The sequence below is a fragment of the Trichoderma atroviride genome, chromosome 3, assembly GCF_020647795.1.
Source record: "Trichoderma atroviride chromosome 3, complete sequence".
NCBI lineage: Eukaryota > Fungi > Ascomycota > Sordariomycetes > Hypocreales > Hypocreaceae > Trichoderma > Trichoderma atroviride.
The window spans coordinates 1,662,518-1,689,851 of NC_089402.1; the positions used below are offsets into that span (position 1 = coordinate 1,662,518).

General features: G+C 52.6%; 10 protein-coding genes across 11 annotated transcripts; 4 read left to right on the forward strand and 6 right to left on the reverse strand.

Moving 5' to 3' along the window:
* Window positions 1-1,216: 1,216 nt before the first annotated feature.
* TrAtP1_005772 (uncharacterized protein) lies at window positions 1,217-1,840 on the reverse strand (the record flags this gene model as incomplete). The annotated part of the gene is made up of 2 exons (XM_014089070.2): window positions 1,217-1,664; window positions 1,749-1,840. 2 exons carry the CDS (start codon window positions 1,838-1,840, stop codon window positions 1,217-1,219), a joined length of 540 nt encoding a protein of 179 aa, XP_013944545.2.
* A 993-nt stretch (window positions 1,841-2,833) lies between these two features.
* Window positions 2,834-3,631, reverse strand: TrAtP1_005773 (uncharacterized protein; the record flags this gene model as incomplete). Its single annotated transcript, XM_014089069.2, has 1 exon — window positions 2,834-3,631. One exon carries the CDS (start codon window positions 3,629-3,631, stop codon window positions 2,834-2,836), a length of 798 nt encoding a protein of 265 aa, XP_013944544.2.
* A 1,622-nt stretch (window positions 3,632-5,253) lies between these two features.
* Window positions 5,254-6,651, reverse strand: TrAtP1_005774 (uncharacterized protein). Its single transcript, XM_014089068.2, has 4 exons — window positions 6,533-6,651; window positions 5,954-6,225; window positions 5,554-5,886; window positions 5,254-5,484 (listed from the first exon to the last, which is right to left on the reverse strand). Exons 2-4 carry the CDS (start codon window positions 6,047-6,049, stop codon window positions 5,332-5,334), a joined length of 582 nt encoding a protein of 193 aa, XP_013944543.1. The 5' UTR covers window positions 6,050-6,225; window positions 6,533-6,651; the 3' UTR covers window positions 5,254-5,331.
* A 543-nt stretch (window positions 6,652-7,194) lies between these two features.
* On the forward strand, window positions 7,195-8,799 carry TrAtP1_005775 (uncharacterized protein; the record flags this gene model as incomplete). The annotated part of the gene is made up of 1 exon (XM_014089067.2): window positions 7,195-8,799. One exon carries the CDS (start codon window positions 7,195-7,197, stop codon window positions 8,797-8,799), a length of 1,605 nt encoding a protein of 534 aa, XP_013944542.2.
* Window positions 8,800-9,299: 500 nt separating this feature from the next.
* On the forward strand, window positions 9,300-11,102 carry TrAtP1_005776 (uncharacterized protein; the record flags this gene model as incomplete). Its single annotated transcript, XM_014089487.2, has 5 exons — window positions 9,300-9,807; window positions 9,882-10,152; window positions 10,256-10,467; window positions 10,601-10,843; window positions 10,932-11,102. Exons 1-5 carry the CDS (start codon window positions 9,712-9,714, stop codon window positions 11,100-11,102), a joined length of 993 nt encoding a protein of 330 aa, XP_013944962.2. The 5' UTR covers window positions 9,300-9,711.
* TrAtP1_005777 (uncharacterized protein) lies at window positions 10,514-11,694 on the forward strand. Its single transcript, XM_066112856.1, has one exon. It carries the CDS (start codon window positions 11,002-11,004, stop codon window positions 11,599-11,601), a length of 600 nt encoding a protein of 199 aa, XP_065968942.1. The 5' UTR covers window positions 10,514-11,001; the 3' UTR covers window positions 11,602-11,694.
* TrAtP1_005778 (uncharacterized protein) lies at window positions 11,669-15,006 on the reverse strand. The gene is made up of 3 exons (XM_014088906.2): window positions 12,971-15,006; window positions 12,445-12,895; window positions 11,669-12,378 (listed from the first exon to the last, which is right to left on the reverse strand). Exons 1-3 carry the CDS (start codon window positions 13,858-13,860, stop codon window positions 11,950-11,952), a joined length of 1,770 nt encoding a protein of 589 aa, XP_013944381.2. The 5' UTR covers window positions 13,861-15,006; the 3' UTR covers window positions 11,669-11,949.
* An 887-nt stretch (window positions 15,007-15,893) lies between these two features.
* On the reverse strand, window positions 15,894-18,563 carry TrAtP1_005779 (uncharacterized protein; the record flags this gene model as incomplete). The annotated part of the gene is made up of 1 exon (XM_014088905.2): window positions 15,894-18,563. One exon carries the CDS (start codon window positions 18,561-18,563, stop codon window positions 15,894-15,896), a length of 2,670 nt encoding a protein of 889 aa, XP_013944380.2.
* Window positions 18,564-21,581: 3,018 nt separating this feature from the next.
* TrAtP1_005780 (uncharacterized protein) lies at window positions 21,582-22,001 on the forward strand (the record flags this gene model as incomplete). Its single annotated transcript, XM_066112857.1, has 1 exon — window positions 21,582-22,001. The coding sequence occupies one exon, from the start codon at window positions 21,582-21,584 to the stop codon at window positions 21,999-22,001; it is 420 nt and encodes a 139-aa protein (XP_065968943.1).
* A 696-nt stretch (window positions 22,002-22,697) lies between these two features.
* On the reverse strand, window positions 22,698-26,410 carry TrAtP1_005781 (uncharacterized protein). Of its 2 annotated transcripts, XM_066112858.1 has the most exons (4): window positions 25,578-26,410; window positions 25,254-25,355; window positions 24,566-25,149; window positions 22,698-24,480 (listed from the first exon to the last, which is right to left on the reverse strand). In XM_066112858.1, exons 1-4 carry the CDS (start codon window positions 25,622-25,624, stop codon window positions 23,348-23,350), a joined length of 1,866 nt encoding a protein of 621 aa, XP_065968944.1. In that variant the 5' UTR covers window positions 25,625-26,410; the 3' UTR covers window positions 22,698-23,347. The 2 variants fall into 2 exon arrangements, with proteins under 2 accessions (XP_065968944.1, XP_065968945.1); XM_066112859.1 differs by lacking the exon at window positions 25,578-26,410 and having other exon boundaries at window positions 25,254-25,521.
* Between the last annotated feature and the right edge of the window lie 924 nt (window positions 26,411-27,334).

Consider the following 27,334-nt stretch of genomic DNA (forward strand, 5'->3'; position numbering starts at 1 on the left):
GACTACGTCAGTAAAGACGTGCCAGATTCTGTCCCAAAGATCCTTTTCCGTCGCCGGCTTTTGGCCCTCTTCAGGAGCCCCTGAGCCTCCTCTACCGGATCCCAGTTTGTTGAATTCCAAGCCGACGGCATCGCCCAACCTTGACTTGACCCAGCGCTCCACTCGTGTGGCCAGTCGTCGAATCTCATCCTTGCGGAGCTTGCCACTAACCTCATCAAGCTCGGCCTCAAATAGTTGAGATTGAGACACAAAGTTAGTCCACTCGACACCCTCAATCGCCAAGCCGTCTACTTCCGCCTTAAAGATTTCCGTGGTCTTCTTCTTTTCGTTGGAAACAATCTCGGCAAATTCGTAACCTCCGCCAGCCTTTTGCCCTGCCTTTACCTTGTTTGAAACGGCCTCGCTAAAGGCAGCGACTCCGGCTTTGTGAGCTGCCGCGATTTGGCCCTGGTACAAGGTCTTGAGTCGCCCATCAACTTTGCTCTCCAACTCCTGCTTCTTTCGAGAATAGACGCCCTTGTGGTATCGGCTAGCCTGGACCTCAAAAGCCTTGAAGCATTTTTCGCGGGCTTCACTGGCGGCAGCACCCAGATCAGGAAGCACAATTGGCTTGCCAAGCTTGGAAGCTTCAGCCTGCTTCTCCTCTAGTGGGGTCAAAACTGTGTCAAAGGCCAGAAGAACTTCTCGAGAAATCTCGTCGCATCGGAACTGGGCAAGGAGTTCTTGTTGGGTCGGAAGATCCAGATCCTTGTTGTTCACGATTTGGTCCCAAATACCTTCAGCATAGACGGACAATCCGTCCGCAGGGATTCGCCTGTGGTATTCAGGCAGAAGGATGCCGCCCTCAAGCTCTGCGTTGCCATTTCGGTGCCCAGTGCTAAATCTTGCTCCAAGGTTCGCGACTTCGCTCTCAAACTTCTCTCCCTGTAGAATCTTGTGAGGCAAGGCCGCAAAGCCAAAGTCAAAGTAGTCCTCGATGCGAGATTGCTCAAGGCCTTGTGGCTTGGAGATTGAGGACCAGATCTTGGTCAGATCTTGGATCAACGTGTTTTGGAGAGCAGACAAGGGAGTCACTCCAAGATGATCTCGAATGACGAAGAATAGGAGAGATCGGGGGGGCAGAGCTGCAATAGACTGTTAGCACGTGATGCCGAAATGGACTGCAGTGCAAGCCATGGATTTCTCGCGATTTATCAAGTTGATGAGGGGAAAGTCTTTACTTCTTATCTTTCAAGAACAGCTGCATGTTGACTTCAAACACCGTCTTGAGCAGACCCATGTTTGCTCCCTGGTACAAGCCAACCTGGTGCTCCCAAATATTGACCAACAAAACTTCACTGGTGGCCAGTGCAAACAGGGCACTCTTTCGCTCAAAGTCTTGGTCTTCTCCGCGCTCTCGGCCGTCGGTTCCTTCGACATCCATGACGAGGATGTTATCTGCCATCTTGGTTCCAGAGCTTGTCTCCCGCTTGTTCTTGGACAGCCATATTCCCTTTGTCGTCTGACGGCGCTCCGTCTCGGACATGACAGAGAAGGTGGTACCGAAGAGGTGGTTCAGAAGGGTTGACTTTCCCGTAGACTGGGATCCGAAGACTGAGATGAGGTGGTAGTTGAAGCCCGCTTCAGCAACTCGCGTGGTCTGGAGATAATCGTTCAAGTTGGGGCTAGAGTAGCGAGGGATTTCGTATCAGCTTCTTATCTATTCCCAACGCCCAATTACCGGAGGAATATGGTCTCGTAGAACATACTTGAACTCTTTTTCCTCGTCGATGACCTGGCAGCCATGTTCATAGTTGCCGTTCGCCGGCTGGTCGCCGACGGCGGAAAAGTGGCCATTCATCGTTGCTGCTACACACTTGGGAGCTTAGCAACACAAAGACGGCATGAGCTTTCTTTAACCGTCTGCGAAAGACAATCGGTGGCTCAAAAACAAGCAATTGGACAGGAAATCGGATGAGAGGGAGTGTCGAGAAGCTAAATAGGAGTGGGATGAACCGATGAAAGCTAAATGACAATAGCATCGAGCTATGGCTTGAGTTATGACCACCTACGCTCTTCTGATCGAACCGAAAGTGGCACGGAGGGGGTACCGTGACAAGCCACACGTGCGTCGTTGAGTGTGGCGCACAGCAGACTGCATGAAACGGCCAAAGCTGGACCCCCTTTTGATCGCACGACATGTGGCTGGTGACCACCACTTGGGCAAGCCTAGGCAAGCCTGGCTACAACAATGCAGCTTCAGACGTAACATCACTTTCTCCGTCCTCCGTCATACAACGCTCTGCGGAACGTGATTCGTCAAGCTGTCAGTCGTTTTGCTAATGCCCAAGATATGCATGAATGTCCGGCGCTCTCTCGTCATGCCATGTCAAGGCCATGTGTTGAGCTCTTAGCAGTTCTGATGATGGCCAATGCATACAGTGACCCCGTGGAATGGCCCAAGTGGCTCCTCTAGGCTGACGAGATTATGCTAGTGCAAGTGTTGAGGCCTGAAAGAGGATATCGTGTTGCTGTCACTGGCTGGATATTCGATACCTTACAGTATTCATTGTCTTTTGTCTGCTACATGTGCAGATATGCAGTCTGCAGCATTCCCCGTGTTGCAAATACTACCTAGCAGGCATTCTGCAATGCCACGCATGCTGGGCCGCTTTGCAGGCCCCAGTAGTTGTCTCAACGATGCACCCTACGTGCATATTGACAGCACAGCTTACCAGCACAGGATGACGCCCGAGTGATGCATTTGCTTTCGATGTTGTTTTATTCTCTATGTCTGTCTAGCTAACTTGCAAAATAGCCACTCAACCGGGCTCTTTTCTCCGCCTATAGCCTCTTATACCCGAGTCAGCGTCAAGAGAACGCTTTCGCCGGGTCCCAAGCTGGCCTTGACGCCGCTCTTCTGGCTGCCCAGGTCCTTGTTGTTCCAAACGTCATGGACACGATAAGTTCCCTTGATCCCCAAATCCTTCCACGAAGCTGAAACCAACTCGACGTCGGTGCTGGTGCCGTTGAATCCTCCCTGGCCGAGGTCGGGGCCGTAGTTGGCGAGCACGACAACAGCTTGGCCGTTGGGAGCAGGTCCTGCGATCCAGGCCTGGAGCTGCTGGGAGTCCTGCCCACCGGTACCGGGGTTGCGCGGCTGTATAGGATACTGTGCAGTAAAGGTGGCCACAGCCTGTGCCGCTTTGTTGGTTAGCAGGTTGACGCCAAACTTGTCGAGATTGGTGAGATCAGAGCCCAGAATCAGGTTGGCGCCTGCTCCGATGTAGTGCGTCATGACTGTCTGCCGCTGTGCGTCTGTGATCCCGGAGGTTGTGGCGTTGTTGCCGACAAGAAGGTTATCCATGTCGGGGTAGATGTTTAAGTGGTCAAAAAGCTGCAAGCCGGCAACGATGAATTGGCGGTAGTTGTCAAAGGCTCGCTGAACAGTAGCCCACGATACAAACGACGACTGGCCGCTATTGTTGAGGTCCTGGTCGGTTCTCATGGAATCGGCATTTGAGTTCCAGATGTTGAAATACTTTTGGGTCCGGTCAAGCTTCCAGGAAATGTCGAGTCTCATCTTGCGGCCAGTTTGCTTAATAGCCTTGTGCCATGCGATGACGGAGCCGCTTCCATCAGCAGGGAGCATTTGGCCATTATCAGGCGAGCCAGGAGTGACGAAGTCGAGTTTCACAAAGTCAACTCCCCTAAAAACATTTATTATTAACACAGTTCAAGTAGAGAGTGACAGCAACAGAATAAAAGTAACAACATGTGTTTGGCACTTACCACGAAGCAAACAGATCGGCGGCAGAGTTGTGCCACAGCTGCGCGGCAGGCTGCGTGAAGTCGAAAATGCATCTTACAAGGCCCTCGTTACCATGGCAAACATCGCCAATCTTAACATCCGTGTGAATGATGGTCTTGTTGACATCTGCGAGGAAAGCACCTGGCACAATGTAGACGCCCATCTTCAAACCCTTGCTGTGAAGATGGTCTGCCAATTTGGGAATATCAAAGACCGTATCGTCGTAAATGATACGGCCATACTCGTCGCCGTTTCCTCCAACAGACCAACCCGAGTCCAAGCTGCAGGTATCATATCCAGGGAGGCCGACCAGACGATCACACTGTTCAATGACATGCTCTTGATCAAGTTTGAAACTAGGGAGAGTCTGGGGATTTGCCTGGATGCCGAACGAGTTCCACCCACGGGCAGAGCTGCGGAATCCATTGGGCGTTTCCTTGTAAGAGATGACCTTGAGCGGTGCTCCTCCTTGGTTTAACGTCCGTTTGGCATTGGGAGCTGCCACGGCCCCAGTTGCGCTCAAACCGAGCAGCAACGCTGATAGGAGGCTGTTTGCCATGATTCCAAGCTTTTAAAATGACAAAAATGTGGTAGAGGGTCTATGACGAGCTGATATTACCCTGAGAAGGATCAAGAGTGTTGAACCGACACACTCCAAGCCCTTAATCTAGAAGATCCGAGCCAGAATTTACAAGACACAGTCAGGCTCCAACGTAGCTACTTTATATCATTTCTATTCATGTATTCTAATACTACTCTGCGAGCAGAAGCGAGTGTTTACGACTACTCTTTGCACGGAACTCAACTATCCGGCGGTATGTTCTCGGCAGCTCGCAGCGGAGGATTGCTCGGCTCTGCACCCTCCGCCAAGGCTTACTCACAGACGAGAGGACACAAGCTCCGTACAATGGCAGTGACTGCATGTTCTAGGCCACGATAGTAGAGAAATAAGCTATGACGATTCCGTACCATTGGGTTGCACCGATCTAATGCGGAGAAGAGTATGGGGAATTCCTGGGGTTCGATGCGGAGATGATGCCACCCCTGGAGTTGTCACCACCGGGGATTTAGCCATTCTGTGCCGTCTGGGGTACTGCTAAAAGGCATCTTGGCCGCAACTACGGATACGACTACTAAAATCAAACGAGCTTAGTCGAGATTGACATGGCAATAATGCGATTTCTAGCCGACGGAAGTTGTAAAAGTAACTAAGAGGAATAATAGGGATGAAAGGCAAAGGGACGGAAAAGGGCGGAGAGGTCGTGGACGGAAAAACAAATGAGGCGGAAAAGCCTCGACGAGGCCATTTGCCGGGTAAAATGTTTGGCCGCCCAGTCACGGCTAACTTTCCGCTGGCGGTTGCTCTACGAGTGCTTCGTCCAGGTCGATTCCGTTACGCAGAAACCAATTCCATCACCAGACAGGATCTTTGTTGTGACCAGGCTATGCCTAAGCTCTGTATCCTCTAATCTACCTCATCATCATGCTTTTCAACTCGTCATTCAGATGCCTTGAATACTTCCGACTGCTCAGTCGGGCATCTATTTTATCTGGCTGAGGCTAAGAAACACTCCCCAGCCAAGCCCAGCAATGCTACCAACAAGCTGTCGGTAATCGAACGGCACGACGACCAAGTTCAGCAGGCAGACAATCGGCCATACTCGGTATCCCGCAAACAACATGGGCCAGAAGTCCTACAGCTCTTGATCAGCCTATCTAGATCCCATATCATTAGTGTTTGGGGGGAGTGCTGCAGTACTCACGCTTACAACGCTACTCAGGATGCCGTCGTAGCCCTGAAGATTCATCTGGCCCATCAGGCAGATGAACAGGAGCGTGTTGACTGGTGCTCCAAGTCCTTGATCCAGGAAGAACTTGGCTGCCGTGTTGGCGACGTTGAGCTTACCACCGGCCACCGCATCTTGAGATGGAGATGGAGATGGCTTGTCCTTTAAAGATTGGACGTCTTCCTTTAGCTCTGTTGTGGTTGGAAACGTTTGCTCCAGGAATTCCTGCCATCTATAGTTGGGAGGCGTTGTGAGCACCGTGTACACGATGAAGCGCAGTATGGAAGAGAAATCAATCTCATCGACAGCCTAACAAACGAAGACCGGGCTATTAGCAATGCCATCCAACAACGAATCTCACAGCATTTCCACTAACTCCTTTGCGATACGCCAAAATGCCTTGAGCAAATACCCCGGACAATGCGTTTAGCACAGTGGCCTGAACGGTTGCGGTGGTAACTCTGGAATCCATTGCATCGATAGCTTGAATCTTCTTGTTTTCAGCTGCGCTATGCGAGAGAAACAAATCGCCAACCAGTCTAACAATGGATTGTTAAGTGCGTACAGATCCCAAAGGGGGCATTCCCGGAGAACAAAGGTCTTTGCCAAGTGCCTATATCCTCCGTGAGATACTCCGAGATACTATTGCTGGCCCCGGATCTATTAGCCATGTCGCCATTCTTTCAGCTGCTAGAGGGGCATCACGGGTACTATGGGTTTTCTGCCGCCATGGTGCATCCAGCTCGAGTTTGGCGATACTTCCGAAGCCGACCGTTGTAACGCTCGCAGCAAGCATATGTCGCATGATCGCTTCCGGGGGCAAACGTGCCATACTCAGACCCAGCTAGCTGGGCTTATCGGACGGCCTCAACACAGAATTACACAGGGTTGCATAAACAGGCTTTTCCCGACAATTCTCATCACTGGCCCCTGCAAAGCCGCCAAAACTTCTTACCTCTTCCTCGTCTAACCCCGCGCTGTCACTGGGAAGAAAATCCAAATGGGGAAATTATCGGCACACGAGCTCTGTTATGCGAACCAAAGCACCAGCACCTCCATGCCTATAGGCTGTGCTCGTTTACCGCCAAAGAGAATAGTCGGTCCGGGGTAAATAGTCCATGCTTTTACAAGGCTGGCCTGATCCTGGTACGGAATGGCCAATTGCGGGGTGGAACAGATGAGCCGAGTTGCAACACCCATGTAAGCTAATTCGACGAAAGCAAACAACTTTTCTCTTTGATTAGCAGCAGAAACAATGTGTCTCTTCGGAATCGCTCCAACTGGCGAGAAAGAGCTAGTCGCTATTGAGGCTGTATTCCTATGAGGTGTGGCAAGCTGGCGAGTCTATAAAGCAGGGCCTCGTCACGATGTTTGTGCTTCTTCCTTGACGACATTTGGCTGGTGTCACCGAAAAAGGGTGAGACAAGGAATCACATTGGCCAAGATAAGACTAAGACTAAGACACGCATAGTCTTTTCTTGCGTCTTGCTTACCGACATTCATAAGCTCTTTGCTTCTTCCTTTTCTTCTGCTCCTTTTTTACCCTTATATATAGAGGGGGCTCTACTTTTGATCGCCCAGATTCTCCACCATAAAACTCGCCGCCAAAACGCCATCATGGAGAAGTCAAATCTGGGGGTGACCCACACAGAAGATCTTCCTATTGAAGCCGATGAGAAATACGACATCAATGAAATCACGGACAAGGCGAAGCAGGGCGCCGAGGCCGAGCATAATCTGGCTCCCCTCCAGGCCCTCCGCCTCTATCCCAAAGCCATCTTCTGGTGTCTGGTTGTGTCCGCCTGTGTCATCATGGAGGGCTACGATACCAATCTCTTGGGCAACTTTTATGCATATCCCGAATTCGCCAAGAAATACGGCAAATTCAACGAGGCTTCTGGTAACTACCAGCTTACGGCCCCTTGGCAGGCTGGTCTCGGAAATGCTTCCGGTGTTGGATCCTTCTTTGGCACGCTTCTCAATGGCTATCTCGTGATGAAGTTTGGCCATGTCCGAGTTATTCTGGCCTCTCTTGTGGCGTTGAGCGCATTTATCTTCATCGTCTTCTTTGCGCCAAACACAAAGGTTCTCCTCGTCGGCGAGCTTCTGTGTGGCCTTCCTTGGGGTATTTTTGCCACGACTGCCCCAGCTTATGCCTCGGAGGTTCTGCCAATGACTCTGCGAGTGTATCTAACCAGCTGGACGAACATGTGCTTCATCATTGGACAGCTCATCTCAGCGGGCATCATGGCTGGCCTCGTCAATAACACAACTGAGTGGTCGTACAGAGTGCCTTTTGCCATTCAATGGTTTTGGCCAGTTGTTCTATTCCCCATCATCTGGTTTGCCCCAGACTCTCCTTGGCACCTCGTCCGCCAGGGACGCCACGCAGAGGCCAAGGAGTCGTTGAGAAAACTACGCTCAAACCCTTCCGAAGAAGAGCTGCAGGAGAGCCTCAATCTGATCATCTACACCAACAATCTAGAGGAGCAGTTGGAGGTGGGTACATCCTACTGGGACTGCTTCAAAGGCTTTGAACTTCGCCGTACAGAGATTGCTTGCGTTGTGTTTTCCGGTCAAGTACTCTCCGGTCTCAACTTTGCCTACAACTCGACCTACTTCTTCCAACAGGTTGGCCTCACCACAACTCAAACCTACCACCTCAACGTCGGTGGAAACGGCATGGCGCTGTTTGGCACCATTGTTTCCTGGATCTTGGTCATGCCGTACGTCGGACGCCGCACGGCGTATGTCACTGGCATGTTTGTCATGTCAATTATTTTAATCATCATCGGCGGCCTCAACGCCAAGACGAGCGATCACAACATTGGCATGGCCCAGGCTGTGTTGACCCTCATATGGACCTTTGTCTTCCAGCTTTCCGCTGGACAGCTTGGCTGGGCCTTGCCAGCAGAGCTTGGATCCACGCGCCTTCGTCAAAAGACTGTCTGCTTGGCTCGCAATGCGTACGCCATTGCTAGTATCGTCGCCGGCGTCCTGCAGCCGTACTTTATGAACCCGACTGAGTGGAATCTCAAGGGCTACACGGGCTTTGTATGGGGAGGCACTGCCTTTATCACCTTTGTTTGGGCCTACTTTCGGCTGCCGGAGTCCAAGGACCGAACTTATGAGGAGTTGGACATTTTGTTTGCAAGAAGAGTGCCGGCGCGGAAATTTGCCAGCTACAAGATTGACGCTTTCCAGAGCGATGCTCTGCCATGAGGGATGAATAGGTGGAAGGCATCATGCCCATGCTGCCATTGTGGAAGACGGTTGTGTAGTAGAGCTATGCTAATGGAGAATGAATTATTCAATCTTGGGTGCTTTTGCAAGAACAGTGAATCATACGCAAGTGAATACTAGTGGGCTGTTCTAGGAAATGGCTTCCAACACCATCAGAATACCGACTAGCATTCTGCTTGACTGGAAAAAGCCTTCGGGTCTTTTATACGTGGGCAGCCTATGCTTCGGCCAACTCTACCCCAGATTTGCCCTTTTCAGCAATATTCCCTAGCAGAATCTAGTGCATTTATATTCCACTAGGATCTCACTAACAAGCCATGTCTCCCCAGATCTCACAGCTGAAAAAAACAGCCAATCACCAGCCCATGTGGAGTCGCCAGCTTTTATTCCGAATAAACTCCCACGGGATCCCACCCAATGTCTATTATTCGATTGGATCGACGATAAATTCCCCTAACAGTGTTTTTATCTACGAATCACAGATGCCTCCGATTAATTGACCGCAACAAAAGGACGAAATCCAAGGGCGAGGACGATATGGGGAACAGCATGAGAGCTCTGGCTGCTGCCTGATAACGGTTTTTGGTATCGTTATCTCTTCTTTGTAATTTCCTAAGCATATCAGTGAAGGCGGTTTGGCATTCGTCGCCTTTTGATAGACGGATGGCCTCCCTAGTTTAGATAATGGGTGGAGGTGGGATTGGGTATATTATATCAGCGACGCGTTCACAAAACGGAGATTCCGTTTCCCCTCCTCCTCCTACTTTTTTCCAATACCTTTCTCCGTCGGCTCTTCTCCTCGTTTGCCATTAGACTTGCTCTCTGTCTTTTTTCTTCATTGTTTTTTTTTTTTTTTTTTTTTTTGCGTGGTTTCAATACAGTCACAAAAAGATGAGATTCCCAAAGGAAGGGCTCTTGGTTGCCCTCTCCGCAAGCGGCGTCCGAGCTGCCAGGAACGGGCTGGCGAGAACTCCTCAGATGGGATGGGTATGTCACTGTTGTATTGTTTTTGAATAGAGAATCAAGGAAGAACAAGACTCACGTGGAATCCTCATAAACAGAACAACTGGAACACCTTTGCCTGCTCCGTCTCCTCCACCCTCCTCCTCGACACCTCCAAGCTGCTCACGGAATACGGCCTGCAAGACTTGGGCTACAAATACGTCGTGCTGGACGACTGCTGGTCCTCCGGCCGGGACGACAACGGCAAGCTCGTGGCCGACAGCGCAAAGTTTCCCGACGGGATGGGCGCCGTGGCGGATGCGCTGCACGAGCAGGGGTTCCTGTTTGGCATGTACTCGAGCGCGGGCGAGATGACGTGCGCACGATACGGTGAGATGCAGAGATGAATCCTCTTTTTCCTCTCGAGAGGACTTCGGAAAAATGAGAGGGAGAGAGAGAGAAAGAGAGGCTAATAACAACGACGGGAATATAGCCGGATCGCTCGACTACGAAGAGGCCGACGCGCAGAGCTTCGCCGACTGGGGCGTCGACTACCTCAAGTACGACAACTGCTACCACATGGGCCGCTTCGGCACGCCGCTCGTGTCGTTTAACCGCTTCAACGCCATGGCCGAGGCCATCAAGAAGACGGGGCGGGCCATGCTGTACAGCCTGTGCAGCTGGGGCGAGGACTATGTCCACACTGTAAGCCAATCAAGACCAACCCCCTCCCCCCCTCACTGGTATACGCGCACCAATGCGAGAGAAAAGAGGAGAGAGGACGAGGAAGAAGAGGAAGCAAGAAGGCTAATTTTCCCGTCGCGCAATGGGGGGTCAGTGGGGAGGATCCATTGCCAATTCATGGCGCATCTCGGGCGACATCTACGACTCGTTTGCGCGTCCCGACGACCTGTGCTCGTGCACCAATGCCGCCGACCCGGAATGCATCGCGCCCGGCACGCACTGCTCCGTGCTGGCGATTGTCAACAAGGTGGCGCCGTACATTGATCGGGGGCTGCCGGGGGGGTGGAACGACCTGGACATGCTCGAGGTTGGCCACGGCGGCATGACTGAAGAAGAGGTGAGTGAGCAGGCCATTCATTCGATACGTGTGAAAGAGAGAGGACAGTATAGACTCCCACTTGCATGGACTGATCTCGTCCAAACAGTACAAAGCGCACTTCTCCATGTGGGCAGCCCTCAAGTCCCCCCCTGCTGCTGGGCAACGACCTGCGCTCCATGACGGCCTCGGCCCTCGCCATCGTCAACAACCCCGCCATCATCGCCCTCAACCAGGACCCCCGCGGCCGCGCCGTCCAGCGCATCCAGCGCAATCTTGACGTGCCGCGGGACCGCCACGGCGTCGGCGAGGCGCACGTCTGGAGCGGACCCCTGGCCAACGGCGACCAGGTCGTCATATTCCTCAACGCCGCCGCCGCGGATCTCGACATGGCCGCCGCGCTCGAGGACATCTTCGTCATGGACGGCGTGGGCACCGCCCCGCAGATCCGGCAGGACTGGGCCATCCACGACCTGTGGGGAAGCTCCGGCGCGCGGATGAGCACCGACGACGCCCAGGCGCTGCTGGATGCCAAGGGCGCCGACGCTCGGAGGGAGTTTCTGCAGAGCAAGGCCGGCTGGTACAACGCCACGGAGGTGCCCTACGCCGAGGGATTGGACCGGCGGGATCCGAGATTGTTTGGCGAGCGGATCGGTACTGTTGAGGCGGGCGGCGAGATCAAGGTGCGCGTGCCGAGACATTCTGCAAAGGTGTTTAGGCTGCAGAGCATTAGCGGACAGGATTCTGCGAGAAAGAGTCTTTTGAGGGATGAGCTTTGAAGTGGTGGGAAAGAGAAGGGAAGAAATCTGGATTGATCAGCCAATTCGGAGTTTCACTCATTGGAAAAGAGAGAGAGAGAGAGAGAGAGAGAGAGAGAGAGAGAGAGATGAGTATTCCAAAGATGAGAAAGGATATCTCTGTTTGATTTGCTTGGTTTGGTAGAAACCGCACAGTCATCATAAGGCATATAACATAGACATAACTCATAGAACATTATTATCGCTCCCCAATAATTCCAATACCATGAACCAAGAAAGAATATTACATCTCTCCAAAAAAAAAAAAAGATGTATCCCAAAAAAGAAGGAGAAAAGACACGCTTGAGAACTTGGATCCAGACGTGAATCTCATGCAATCTCCACCTGTCCTGCTATATGCACCTGCTCAGCGTCAAACGGCGAATCGTCGCACGACAGCGTCATAAACGACGCCGCGCCAGGCTCCAGCATGGTCAAATCGCACGCATCTTGCCAGCTACCCGTACTACTCGATGACTCGTCTCCCTGTGTAGCCAAGTCACCCACAGTTTCTGGCACCTCCTCCAAGAGTGCTGGCCAATGGACATCGATGCCGGCAATGGGGTTCGAAAAGCCGAGAATCATTTCCGAGTGTTTCAAGAGCTTTGGTAATAAGTGGGATTGGCATCCGCGGATGCGGCCGAGGAACTTGGTCACTGAGACTAGGAGGTCCTGAGGCCCGAATTCGAAAGACGGCATGGGTGAAGCAGACATGGACGCATCTGCCAGACTCATTCCGATATCAAAGAGTTTTTGCTCCTTCAAATTCATAGACGGTTAGCTTTCAAGTATTAGGGACTCGACATTTTCTCATGAGCAACTTACAATGGCGATTCCGTGACAGTCCTTTGAGCTCTGGCTCACAGACCCCAGGGCCTTCATGATGGACTTGCCAGCATCAAACGGCAGGCCAAGCGCAGGCACCAGGCCCTGGCCATAGACAAGATTCGGCTTGGAGCCAAAGGCAAGCCGCCACATGGACACGCGGAGCCACTGCTGCGTGACCAGCGTGTCGAATCTCTGGCTTTCCATGACGGACTCTGCCGGCTGCACGGCGGAGAGCTTGTTGCTGATCGAGTGGCTGAGGGCGACGCCCTGCGGCTGGCATCCGTCGGTGTGAGGCTGCCACTCGTAGAGAGAGCACGGCAGCAGCTCGAATAGGCGGACGTGGTTGACAAAGTCGTGCATGACAATGGGGCAGTCTGAGTCGACAATCTGGGGCTTTGAGATTGTGTTTCGCAGCATCACTGGCCGTCGATGCTGAAGAGCATATGTCCTGTCAAAAATTTTGTCAATTAGTCTCAAAGCTTGGTTTACATGAAATGAAGAGCTGGGTTTTCAAGCAGCTTACCTCTCCGTCACAAATAACAGCCAGAATATCCGCCGTCTCATCTCCCGCTCATTCTCCTGAAGATTGCTGTAGGCCGACTCGCTATGTAACCCTATCGACAGAGCAAGCGAGATAGCCTGGTTCAGGTAGAACCAAGCATGCGAGTGCTTCTCCAAGTTGCCGTAGCCCGCAAAGAGGAAGAAGGAGGTCAGCAGCGTGTCCAGGCTCAGGTCATCCACCACGTTGAACTGCAGCCGGGCCTGCTCAGCAGCGGCCAGCAGCGCCTCGCCCGTGAGAGGCGAATCCAGCGACGTGTTGATGCCGACTGAGGTTTCGTCATACTCTTGCGCGTTGTCCAGCTTCAGCTGGATCCGCGTTGCGGCACAGAGAGACAGCAGAAAGGCATAGCGCGACGGAGCCAGCTCGTCCAGGCGCAGCGAGTCGGCCAGAAGCTCCCTGTCATTGATCACCGGCATGATGGGGAACAGGTGCTTCATAAACACCTGCACATGCGCCGCCAGGGCCACCGCCAGCCTCTGCTTGTCGTGCTCCGTCGCGATCCCCGACGCAGACGCAAGAGCCAGGAGTGGATTGTGTTGCCCGCCAGGCCCTGCTGCTGCCCCGCGACTCCTATTCGATTCCTCCAAGGCGCCGAACTGGATCTGCGTCGCCGGCGTGCTGACGTCGAAGTGGTTCTTGTCAGGCTCCGTGAGGCCCTGCCTGATCTGGGACAATCGACGGCCTTTGCCTCCTCGCGGTCCTTTGCGGCGAAGCGTGTGCAAGTAGCGGCAGGGAATGGACGAGACGACGCAGTTGCTGCACGGCAGGCCGCGGTCGCACTTCATTTTGCGGAAGCGACAGTTGTCGCATACCTGCTGCGGCGGCTTCTGCGTGGGCGCCGTGGTCGACATCGTGCAAGACTGAAGGGTATCAAAAGGCGATGGAGGCGGTATTGAAAGTGAGACGAAGACGCAACAGCAGCTATCAAGGCAGCTGTACAAGGTATGGCAGCTCTCTCTCTCTCCTATATCGGACAATTACTTGACTTCGTCAGATGGCCAAGCAAAATGCAGCCAGCCCAATGCCCAGACTCGCAATTGGCAGTCAACAAAGGTCCTATTGCGAGAAGCAAGAGTTGAAGTCGAGAAAGAATATCCACAGAAGCTTGGAAGTGATTGTCCAAAGGAAAACAGCTCTCTCCTCCTGAATCAGCCCTGGCAAGGCAAAAAGAAGAAAAAGAAGGCAACAAAGAAACAAAAAGAGAGCTTCCTTTTCCCGACGGCTCACTTCCCACAGCTTGTCAGGTCAGGCCAGCGTCGCAGTGCATCTCACACGCCACCCCCGCAAGCACAGCGTTGCCGAAATGCAACCATCACCTTTTTTTTCGTCTCGTCTTCCGCTAGACCTAATCATGCCTTTTTCGATCACCACCCTCCACGTTTTTTTTTTCTTTTAACCCTTATTAGTTTAAGTGATCTGTTACAATCTTCAGCTTTTTTTCTCCAAATCCAATAGACCCGTTTACCGTTTCGGCCAAGTAGATGTGAGGGCAACCCTTTTCCGACAACCTCAGCCCAAGCAAGTGCTGATGATGGTGGGGAAAGCGGCAGCTCTAGGAAAAACAGGGCTGCCGCTGGCTAGCTGTTTGGGGAAATCCTCGGGTTTCCCAGCCCATGACTACACGGCTAGTATACATCGTAGTAGACTATCAGATGGCAAAAGACCCAATTCGCAGTGCGGAGAAGGGATGCTTTTGCGGGGTGGCTCTGCTGGATAGTATCAGTTATACGTGGGATTCCGGATCGTGGACCCAGGGGTACGCCGAGCCGGAGCGCCGATCCAGAGCCGTTCTGGTGGTGTGAGCGTGCAAGGGCATATGTCATTGCATTGTGGTGTTGGTAGCAGTATTAGTAAACTGTGAAGAAATATGAGGGTAAGGAATCGGAAAAGCATTCTAGCTATATGCGATTCATCCGTTCACGGGGAGCTCATCTCCAGTGACTCGATAGCCGCCATCCGTCTGGCAGCTCTAGTTTGCGGCGTGGATAATTGATCCTTCCAAGTCGAGTGATGAAAATAGAAGAATTGGAGTCAAGCGGTTGTTTATTCCACGGCTTAGTCACCAACTGCAATGCACCTCGGCTGGCTAGCTCATCTTGGGTACCGCCAAGCAATACCTGTAATATGCTTACTTCGATGCTACCTTGCTTGGGTGCCTGTCTCCTATCCCTTAATCTCGTGGCTGACGCTGCTCAATAGGATAGTATTTGAAATACTATACGAGAGACAGGGGACATGGGCAATTATACAAGATTCAATACATCAAAACATCACACAACCAAAAATAATAGAGTACAGCTGGCCAGGCATAATCGGCAAGTCTATTGCTATGTAAAGCCATATCTGAGGGGAGGTGTAGAGTGACAAAAGGAGACGAAGTGAATGTGTGGGGGGCTTTGAGAGCAATAAAAAAAGCTAGTATGTAGTGTTAAAGAGTTCATGCAAAAGATGCTGCAGGGCCGGCACGCCAGCCTCAGCGCCTTGATTCCCGAAAATTCTAATTCAATCCAAAGAAACCCGAATTTTGATGATGCTTTTTTCCTCCACTCCCTCCATGATGAAATATAAAACAAGAATAAACCTAGTTCCGCCCTTCGTTGTACTCGTAAGCGTACAGCAGGGCTCGTTTTGAACGCAATATAAAAGAATAACCATGAACCACCTGTCCCAGTGTTTTTGTGTTTTGTATCGAAACAAATCAAAATCCAAGTGCCGAAATATAGAAATAAAGAAACTGTGCAAGCCTCACTCACAGTGAATGCTTATATGCATCACAGTGGTGGTCTTCCAATCTGAACAAATTGCTCAGTCTTCGTAGCTTGCCGCGAGACTGAGAGTATTTTGGCTCCTCAGCTAGGTGCCTTCCCATTGGAAAGGGAGAGGATTACGTCTCGTGGTGAGGGTTGCTGGTTGTCGATCCTCGTTGGCGTCGACCAACGCTAAGGCCTCGGCCAGGGGCTTGAACCGAGGGGTGCAGGTGGAGTGTGTCCTCGTTACGGCTCACATCAAAGCTGGCGCCCCGGTAGCTGGACTGGCGACCAACAGACGTTCCGTTCTCCTGGTGAGCGCCAAACTGAGATGCTGGGATTCCAGTTTGGGCCTCCTCATCATAGGTCTGGATTCTAGGGCTCGTAGGAAATGTTCCATTGTTGCTATCCGAAGGTGTAAGTCCGGTAAGGCCCTCGCCCGCTCGTCGGCGGCCGCCATGCTGGCTGCTCTCCTTCCTCAGAAGATCCGGCTGGTCGCCTGGGTCTCTAGATGCGATTGAGCGGTTATCAGAATCCCATACACCCATGGTTTCCACGGCAAGGTTTCGGTTTGCATTGAGTGCAGAGGCTGCGTTCTTCTCCGATTCCATCTGCTCCTCTGGGGTCTGGTGCATTGTCGGTGCCATGCGTCCGGCATCAGTTGCCTTGGCTGCCTTGTCTCGACTCTCAGCAGCCCAGGTATCGGTCACGGCCACAGAGTAAGAAGGGTTGGTGGGTCCGCCGAGAGCCTCGCCACCGCCGCCAGGAGCAAGGATGGGAACCTTCTTCATAGCAATGGCCAGAGCACACATGAACTTGGAGCGGCGAGTGGCCCGGACGCGGTCGTTGTGCCAGTTGGACTTGTGCTTGATGACGAGTTTGAGAGTCAACTTGTCAAGGTTATTGACACCGCCAACGCCAATGCTGAAGTCGGGATGGAAGTCTCGAGCGTTCTCGGGCGCGCGGACAAAGTTCTCCATCTCCACGCGAAGCAGCTCAATGTCTTCAAACGAGGTGTCAAAAGAGACGTCGACGGTGAAGCTCTCCGACATGGCCTTGCTTCGGGTAACGTTGTCGATCCAGAGGTTGTTCAATACAATGTTGGGAACCTGGGACACCTGCATCCTATCGGTGCGCGTGAAAACGGTGTACAGGAGGGAAATGCGGTCGACAAGCATCTGCGTGCCGGAAATCTCGATACGATCACCGACATCGTAGGGGTGTTTGACGAAAAGAAAGATGCAGGAACCAAGGAACTCTTGAGTGGTAACGGCAAAGACAAAGGAAAGAGATAAAAGAGCGGTTCCAGCGGTGGCAATGGTTGTCAAAAGGCTACTGTTGAAGAAGGACAGGAAGATGAAAACAGTGATCAGTAACACTACGAACAGCAAGACCTTATCAAATGCTGTTAGGGCCTGACCAATGTCCTTCATGCCTTCGGCAATAGCCTTTCGCTCCTTGCCCATCTCCACAACTTTACGCAGCATCTCCTCGAGACTAATGTCTCCGTTGGCGTCAGTGTCAATGGCCTCAAAGGCCTCTTCGGCCTCTACCTTGTAAGCCGGTCCAAGAACCTCTTCCACGTCGTCGGGGTAGAGCGCGTCCCGGCCCTCGATGACAAAGGACATCCAGAGACGTCTAGCCAGGGCTTCGGAGGATCGCTTCTTCTCCAGGGCTTCAATGACAATGGAGTGGGCCGAGTTGGGGTTGAAGACGTGCTTGCCCGTGATTTCACTGGCAAGGTTGCCAAAGACGGATGTCACCTTGTCACCAAACCGGCTGACGTCGCCAATGATCCTCGCAGGAGCAACACCACCCACGGCAGACTTGCCAGCTTTGCGTCGGAGCATCATCTCGATACTATCTTCAATGATATAATCTTCTTCGGCAAATTCAGGGCAGTACATGGGAAAGAGTGTTCGAGAGGCGTCATACAAGAGACCCAGGAGGTGGATTTCCCTCTTGGAGTCTTTGATGCGGTTGTCAAAGGATCGCTGATGATACGACACACCAATAAGCTGGACAACGGCCTTTTCGCCAAGAAGGATGGCAGAGGACACAAAGGAGGCACCGAGCACACGCTCCAGGTTGACGACCCAGGTAATTCCATCAGAGTAGGCCTGGGCAAAGATGCTCTTGAAAGTGAGCCACGAGGCCAGGCCCCAGAAGAAGATGGAGATGACAATGGTCAGGTTGCTCAGGACGGTGGCGTACTTGCGAGTGCCGGCGCTGACGATGCCGCAGAAGAACATGAAGACGTGGGGGAGGAACCAGACGGCCATCTTGACGCCCCAGAGGGACAGCCAGGAGATTTGAATCCAGAGAAAGAGGTAGAACAGAGGCGGGCCGTGGGCGCCGTCGTTGGTGCCGAGGCGGATGTCGTTCTTGTGGCCGGTGAGGGGAAGCACAATCAGAGGGACTGCCAGCAAGATGCCGACGGGGACGACGTAAACCATGTACCGCGTGATGACTGAGAAGCCGATGATCTTGGCGTACAGCCGGCCCATGGCGTTCATGCTGACGTCCTCGCCGGTCTGTCTGCGCTTGAGGCTCTCGTCGTCCATCCTCCGTCGACGGCCGGCATGGCGGTGGTGCATGCCATGCTTCTCATTGTGCTCGTCGTTGCTGTGGGCATTGAACATCGGCCTTCTGGCCCCCGTGGTGGAAGCGCTGCTCTTGACGGTGGTCAAGGGGGCCAGGGGGATGCCGCCGGGATTGTCGTTGTCCATGTCGCGGAAATCGCCTCCTCCGAGGGGGATGAATCCAGTTGAGCTCCGAGAGGCGCGAGAAGATTGCCTATTCGCCATGTGAAAATTTCCTCTGGGCTGCGACAGGTGCCGAGCAAAGGATGAGTTGGGTAGCCCGCGCTGTTTATATACCAGGAGGGCTATAAATTGGTTGGATATGCACGCGGCTGTGGTGTGGTGTGGTGTGGTGTGGTGTTGCGGCTTAATGAAGCTAACAGACGACTAAGGCTTCTTGTTCCTGCGTCTTTCTTTTTCTAGAACAAGAAGATTACAAGGGATAGCCCGAATGCTTTGTTTAAAGCTCAGAATATCCACACGGCATGAAAGAGGATGCGGGTGGTGTGGTCTAATAAACAGCGTCACAATGCACCCCACGATGAGACTGCGCTGTGCCAAGCAGGGGGCATAAATAAAGCCGGCGAGGGCGACGTTTCAGATATCGCGGACGAGAAAAGGCCGCTGCTGAAGACCCGCTCCAGGTGAGTTGAGTTTGCAGGATAGAGCCCGAAAAAGAACAAATGACAGGTCAAAGATGCACGAATAATGCAGAGTTCGCTGATGATGCTGAGAACCCCAGAGTCTCGGTCCGGGATGGCAATAAAGATGTCAGATGTCCGATACGAAATGCCAAAGAGAGGCCCGTGCCAACACCAGGGATGGGCTCGAAGCGAGAGAGGCGAGGGGACAATGCGCAAAACACGAACAAAGAAAGAGTGAAGAAAAGGGAAAAGGAAATCTCTATGCAAACTCTAAGAGAAAAAAAGAGGTGACAGGAGTGAGAGTGAGAGACGAGTGAGAGACGAGTGAATCGAGAGGTGAGAGGATGGTAGGCAAGTAAATACCAAGAGGGCACTAGGGGCGTTTCAGGATATATAAAAAAAAAACGAGTGAACCAGGGCCAAAGAACGAGAGGACAGCTGTTGGATCCTTTTAGGTAGCCAAGAAAAAAATCAATCTAAACGAGTGGGATAAGGGAGGAGTCGGAATTGTGGAGAGGGATGAGCGGGTTCGAAGCTGCAAAACAGACGATCTCTGCGAAGAAGAAAGGGAAGACAAAAGAAGAGCAAGAGTGGGAAAAAAACTCGTGACTGGTGAAACAAGAGCCAACGACGGCTGGAGGAGCTTCTCGATCTCACTGGCCGCTGGCAGGCCCTGGTTGAAAGGGGCGATCGGCGCGCAAGTCGTGGGTACAAGAGCGTGCAGTAGCGGCTGGTGGCGGCAGGTGGGCGAGCCAGTCGGGGCGCCAGGTACCGCATACGAGGTGGAGCAGCCGCTACAGGGGACGCAAGACAGCTGAAAAGGCGCCGGGGCCTGGTGCGGTGCGGCGCCGTGGCACGCAATGGTGCATGTCATGGTGCACGCAATGGTGCATGCGATACACGTACCTGGCCGGCGTGGTACTGCAGGCACCAGACGTAGACTCGCACAGGTGCTACCGCCCACCGAGGTACCGAGTACAGCTGCTTGGTCCCGGGACTTTCCACGCACCATTTTTGGAATTCACCATCTTCATCCATTAACCCTCTACTCACACAAGCTCATCAACCTGCATCAACCACCGACAATTTCATTTCTCTGCCTGCTGCTCGCCGGAGCATACATGTGTAAGCCGACTGCAAGCCACCATGCAGGGGGGCCGCAGTTCATGTTCCTCATGCTGGTCCCCTTGCGGCGAGCCCTGCAGCGCATCCCTGTCCCTCAGCGAGGCAGTACAGTGGAAACGGACCACCAGGCCACGCGACGCCTTTTCTGTCCAGAATCCAGCCCCAGTCTCTGCTCTGGAAAGAAAAAAAAAACTTGGAAAAGTCCATTGACTAATGGGTAGCGACGCTGAGGTTCCCGCAATGAATGGGCCGTGAATGGAGTCGGTATCAGCCACCTCAGTAGCGAAGCCAGAGTGGAGTGCTGCTGTTTGTCTTCCATGTCTTGGGCGCACGAACAGGCCCAGGCACCCGGGGCTTTACGAGTATTCTGGCAGCACGTCGAAAATGACCATCTCACGCCGGGAATGAGATTAAGCTTGCAATGAACGTATACGAACTCTGCGCCTGTTTGCGGTTCTATTTTTCAAAAAACGCCTTGCATGTTGCTCTCCAATTTCCCCTTTTAGCCCTCCTTTTCCTTATGGCCCAATCGGCCGCGTTGCCTCTCCCGACGCCATGGCGCCTTTAGGTGATGAGATTCGGTGCGAATCCAAACCTTGGGCACTATCTATAGATACTCGATCTTAGTACTGCCAGTTTGTTCCCCTGACCACGGCATACTGTACTGTTGACGCCTCTCCACCTGTATCCATCGCCAAAGCTGACTCAACTCTGGTATCCAACCGCATTGTCCAGAAGTCGAGCTAGAAGGAGAAAAGGAAGATGCAAAAACAGCCGCTGAAACATTCCGTGTTCCCCTTAGTCCTCCCCTGACGCTACGGCTCACAAGTCAAACGGCGGCCAAACCTTGTTGAGCCTTAGCCGGCATGTGCGTTGTGCCGGTAATTGTAATGACAGGCTCACTTTTCTCTTGTTCCTTTTTTGCTAAACTATCGACGGCCGAGACAAAAAGAAACTGCCGTCAATTTCAGAAAGCAACACGTAGCAGAGTGCATCATCATCGTGGTCCACCCGCTGTTCCGCCACCGCCATTCAAGCTGCATGCCTTAGCCTCTGCTCTTCTTACCAGATTCAACCCCGATCGCCATCAGCTCCCATCCAGCCATCCAAACGACGTTAGAAGGCCCAGCAGGCCACTCGCACGACGGCCTAATCGGAAACAGCCATCCCGCCTTGCCGGCCAAGGGACCATACACACCCAAATCAAACTCGTTGAAATGCCATGAATGACAGCTAACGCTTGCATAGACGCGATAGATAACCACGACGCCCTGATCCGGCCACAACGAAAAACGCATAAACAAACACCAGTTCGAGATCTAATTAAAAGCAAGAAAGAAAGAAAGAAAGAAGAGCGCAACAATCAAATTCCAAAGCATCCAGGCACTTGACTCAGCCAGTGAACCGCGCATCTCGCAAAACTGTCACATCTCACTCGCCCCGTCTCAAGATCTCCCCTCCACAATCTGGTAGGATGAACACACACACTCACATGCACGCACGCACATACAAGTACACACACACCAAAAAAAAAAAAAAAACACCGCGAGCTCCATCATTGCGCATATTTCACTCGCTCCTCTTCTTCAGCTCCTCCAAAAGCGGGCCGCAACGCGACGGACACTTTTCCAACGGTTTGACAGATAGGACGATGCCGCCATTTGGAACTATACGATATGGCAGCATTCGCAAAGTACCAGATACCTCTTCCGGTGATGCCATCGACTTTTCGAGCCCAAACGTTCCCTCGTATACATCACCAGCTCCAGCAAATTCCATCATCAACTTCATCGCCCAATCACCATCCCGCGATCCCACCATATGGGCTCCATCTCCCGATCGTCACTCGCACAAGGAAAAAGATCGTCGCCTCCCCCTCCCCCCTACCCTCTGAACCCTTGCCTGTCGATCAGGAAGCTTGGTATTGCATATTTGGTCATGACCTCTTGCTTATCAGCGTAATGTAAACAAAAATAGACCCCAGCATCATATGAGCTCGTCTCAGGGATTCCCCTCATATTCTCTCACACCCAAAAGTTGGAAAAGATTGCCGAGGCTGTCCGCAAATCCGTGATGATATCATACCTAACCCCATCATCCGCTGCTACCGACATCGTAGATGAGCCCCATGCATTCATTACTCTCCTCTCACATCTCCAGACATTTTTTTCAAACTCCATAAAACCTCGACGTCTTGCATTTCAAGGTATCATCGCGAGTTGCTGCAGTGGGGCCAATGACGTTTTTTTCCAAACGCATCGCAGCTCCACCCGCGATCTGTTTATGCAGCAAGGCAGCGGCAGCACCAATTGCTGTGACTGGGCAGCGATAGATAAGCCTGAAGATACAGATCGTCTCCCGTCATTGATCGATTGTTTGTTCGAATCATCGTGGGGCCTTGGTGCGGAGAAGTGCAGATGCAGCAGATCGGATGGGCTTCGCATTGCTTTCCTTTTCGGGGTACGCATAGAGATCCCTCTGCCCGGGACTTTGATCAGACTGCCAGGTGAAAGATAGAAAATCACATAGTACAGGTAGCAATGATACGAGTTTTTCTTGCCTCATATACACGTGTATATATTATATAGCAGGCTCATCTAATGTCTTGTCTGTGCAATCAATCGTATATGCATTGTAGATCATCCACATCTTTTATCCACAAAAATGTCTCTCCTTTCTGTTTCCCGCTCTCTGTCTCTCTCGCTGTCTTCCAATTCACAACGCTGACAGTAAGACAACCAAAACAGAAAATGCTATCCAATAGTGACAACACCAGCTCAGATCAACATGTTTCAGCATCGTTTAAATAGGTGGAACGAAAAAAGAAAAAAGAAAAAAAGCAATCAAATTAATTCAAAACAGAAAACTTGGGGTATCGCTTCCATCATGCGCCATAAATTGGTTCCCATCCCATCTTCCATCCGTGGTATCATGAGGTTTAGAAATGAAACACACGCCCGCTAATCAATGATTCCAGCAAATCAACGCCTAAAAGAAATATGAAAAAATTGCCAGCGGAAAACCGCCGTTCAAAATGAAATCAATGGGGAGAGTGAAAAAACAAATTCCAACAAAAATCCAAAAGGAAAGGAAACACCAGAAACGCATCCAAATCAAACTGCTTCCGAAGAAGGCGGCCTTGGATTGACGGCCACCGGCGTAAAGCCAACAATGTCTTTTAACTCGACCTTGGCCTTGTCATTCTCAAACTGATCCTCGCCTTCTTCCGAGTCGTGGTGCTCAGCCACATCCAGTGTATACAGCGGCTCGAGCGTCGCGTCCTTCCGGAACAAGATCCATCGCTTGATCCACCACGGCAACGTCTTGGTCACCTGATACTTCATAAAGACGCGCGAGGGCACGGCGAAGATGTAGTCCAGCTCTTCCAGCGTTCGCTGCTTCGTCTCCGGAAGCCAGAGGAAAATCATGACCAATGCCATGACGTTGAAGAGCGCATATAATCCAAATGAACCTGTGACACCTAGCCTGGCAAGCATCAGGGGGGAACGTGATGGACAGCACAGCCGCCCAGAACAGACAGGTCGCTACCGCAAAGGCCATGCCCATTTCACGGTGTGACAGAGGAAACACTTCGGCGGAATACGTAAACGGAACAGGACCTTCGCCTGGCGAGTAAAAGGCTGCAAACAAGTAAATAAAGAAGGCAACAAAGCCCAGATGAGCTCCATTCTTTCCGGGTATCAGGTTGCAGAGACCTGCAGCCAGCAGCGTCCATGCCATCTGCGGAAAGGTGAAGAGGAGGAGAGATCGCCGACCAAACGTGTCAATCGTCCACACGGCAGGAAAGGCGAACAAGAAGTTGACCAGACCAAACCCCCACGAGGCCCAGAGAGATCCGGTTTGGCTTGCTCCAGCATCCAGAAAGACAGTAGACGAGTAAAAGGCAATAATGTTGATACCACACATTTGCTGCGCAATCATGACGGTAAAGGCGGCCAGAGTCGCGCGACGGACTCGAGGCAGGGTAAAGAGTTCTATAAATCGCTTGACATAGTTGCTAGAGCCGGTGAACTCGGCCTCTACTTCGAGCTGAACGTGTATGTAGTAAATATCGCGACCGGCCTGGATGGGGTTGTTTCGGAGGCGGAGTAAAGATCGCATAGCATCTCTATACCTGTTCTTCTTGATATACCAACGCGGCGACTCGGGGCAAAAGTAAACAAGGCACACAAGTGGCACAGCCGGGATGAAAGCCGAGCCCAACTGGTATCTCCAAGCTTCAGCACCGATTCCCATGACTGCAAGGTTAGCGCAAGTCCCGAGAAAAATCCCAAACGCGTTCCACAGCTGCCAGCTCATAACGAGAGCGCCTCGGATGGGGGCTGGTGAGTTTTCTGCCGCAAAGATGGGCACTATCGATGGAAGTCCAAGTTAGTCAAAAGCTGTGTTTCTAACAACAAGTCAACAAGCCAAATGTGAAGAGCCAATTCAACTCACCAGTAGATGCCTTTGCGCCCATCCCCACGCCCATAAGCAGACGGCATATCAGCAGCCTGGGCCACGTATTGCAAAAGGCACTCCCCAGGACGGGCCAAAGACAGAAGTTGGCAGACGCAAATATGGCTCCGCGGCGGCCAAAGTGATAGTTTAGGGGATCCGACAGCCAGCAGCCGACAAGCGATGTCCCGATGTACGGCGCAGCATTGACGAGGCCGACAACGAGCTTGTCGTGGATGCTGTCAGAGTCTATGCCGTAAGCACGAGGAAAGGCGAGGTTTGCGCCGTTTGACCCCGTCTGATCCCAGCCCTGCACCGCAGCACCGATGGAGCACGTAACGACGGTCAGGAACAGCGTCCAGGGGATCCGCCATTTGTGCAGCACCTCGTTGCGGAGAGCTTCAACCTCTTGCGGGCTCAGGGCCTCGGAGCCGGTGATGTCTTCGTAGCCAGTAGGGTCCTGGGCAACAAGCGCGCCCTTGCGGATGATGGAGCGATAGTCCTCCAGCGACTTTGTGCGGCAGAAGTCGTCGACATCGTTGAGCAGAGTCCGTCGCGGGATGCCGATGAGTGGGTTCCTGATTCTAAGACACGGGGGAAACGGGAGATGGACAGATTAGACTGGCTCAGGGCTGAAGAAGGGAGGGCTCGCCACGTGGTGGAGCAGACAATGGACGGCTGGACTCACTTTGCTTCCGTGTTGGAGTTGAAGTTTATGCTGCTCCGCGCCTTTGAGCGGTCTGCAGACTCTGCTGAGAAGGACGACGAGACATGGTACTCGTTGGAGGCTCTGTGGCGGATACGGTCAGCTTCAGCTTCAGCTTCGGCTGCAGCTCCGGCTCTGGCTGCAGTATCAGCGGCTGGTGGCGGTGATGAAGGTGAGGCACGAGACATGTCTGTGACAGGCAGCGCATGTCTCAAGTCCTGGGAACAAGGAAGAGACAGACGCAGACGAATTACTAATAATATGTAAAAAAAAAAAAAAAAAAAAAAAAAAAAAAAAGGGACGTACATTGTAATCTCGTCGACCCGACTCTGCGACGACGCCGACGAGGACATGGCGGTGGTTGCGCGGCCGACGCCGACGAGCAGCAAATCCGGGGAAGCGTCAACCACGCACAACAGATGTGGGGATCGATCCGACCCGATCCCCCTCTGGCAATCTCGCCCTCGTGCTTCGATTGCACGGCTGGGCGGAGACGAGAGCGGATACGGCGGTATGTAATCGTAGTAGTGCGTGCAGCGCAGCGCAAATGGCAGGTCGGCCCGGGGTGGGTGTCTCAGCAAGAAGAGCAAAAGGGAAAATGAGAGGCGGGCAGAGGAGGAAACAACGAGAGATGGATGCGATGCCAGCCGGGGGCGAGAGAGGCCAGAGGAAAAGGGCAGAAAAAGGCACCGCCAGCTAGTTCCGGATCCAAGTTCTGATGGCCACGCCTCGCTTCTTTTGCGCAGTAGTTCGAGGCCGGTTTGGTTTGGTCCACCGGGCCGCTGTCGCTTTTGGGCGTGGAGAAGGGGAGCAGAAAAAATAGAGAAACGGGCCTAGAAGTCCGTTCAGTGGAGTGCCTTGTTCTGGGCAGAGTAAGCAGCAAGACCAGAATCCAGAAGCAAAGCAGAGAAGGCCAAGTAAAAGACAATCTTGGCTGGACGGGGTAGGATGTTTGGCGGAAGAGGCACAAACAGCAACTCCGTCGTCCAGGACCGGCAAGACACGATGATCCGGTAGTTTGAGCCGTGGCGCCAGGGCGAACAAAGCAGCATGTGAGCCGGAGAGACAGCAGAGAAGGAGATCCAGGAGGCGAAAATAAACCACCAAAGCACCAGACGAGTCCGTGTTAATCCAGACCCGAGTAAGTCAGTCAGCCCCCCCCCGGCAGGCTCTAGCGTTGCGTTGCACACACGGTGAGGCTTTGAGGAAAAGGCGGCAACGAGTCGATAGTATCGTACTGTCTCGTACTGTAATAGAGTCACTAGCCACCAGAACCGGGGGAAAAAACTGGGATGCCATGGGGGACGGATCCTTGGGCTTGGGGTTTCCAGCAGCCGCTAGCAGGGATGCGCGAGGCCTTTGCAGCACATTCGTGCCCTGAGCCAGAAGGTCGAAGGATTTGTGCCATGGAATCAATGCGCCGACAATGGCTGCACACACACGCTTCGAATCTCACTCTGTTGCTCCGAGATCCTTGGAAAAGAGACATTTTCTATCCCCTTTCTGCCCTCTTCCCTCCCCCATGTTTCGCTAGTAAAACTAAGAGCGGTGCTGGTGCAAAGGGGAAAAGAGGCGCCTGTTTAATTCTCGGCGTTGCCGGAAATAGAAGAAAAAAGAACAATGGAAACGCAGCCAAAGCACGTGGGAGAGGGACGCCCAGCACGCGACAGCCGGCCATTGACGCAAACCAACTGTGCAGGTACCTGAACGTTTACGGTGGCAACAAAGTCTCAGAGACACACAAACACACACAGTGGGAGAAAATGTCACCCCAAGAACATCCCCTAGACGGAAGCCAGGAAAGAATTCCCCAGTGCGTATTGACGCTGAGCTTTTTTTGCGGGGAGCGAAGCGAGTAGGTTGCGTTCGAGTCGCGCTTCTCCACAGACAGAAGACTGCAGAAGGAGAGCATGACACTAGCAGCCCGCAAGATTGGCCTGTGGCGGCCAGTCACAGCGTCTGGTTGGCTGTTGCGCCCCCAGCTTTTCGCCTTGTGCACTGTATGGCGGGGGGGGGTTGTCGCTAGAAACGGGTACTAGTGCTGGCTGGCTTTCCTATCCGTA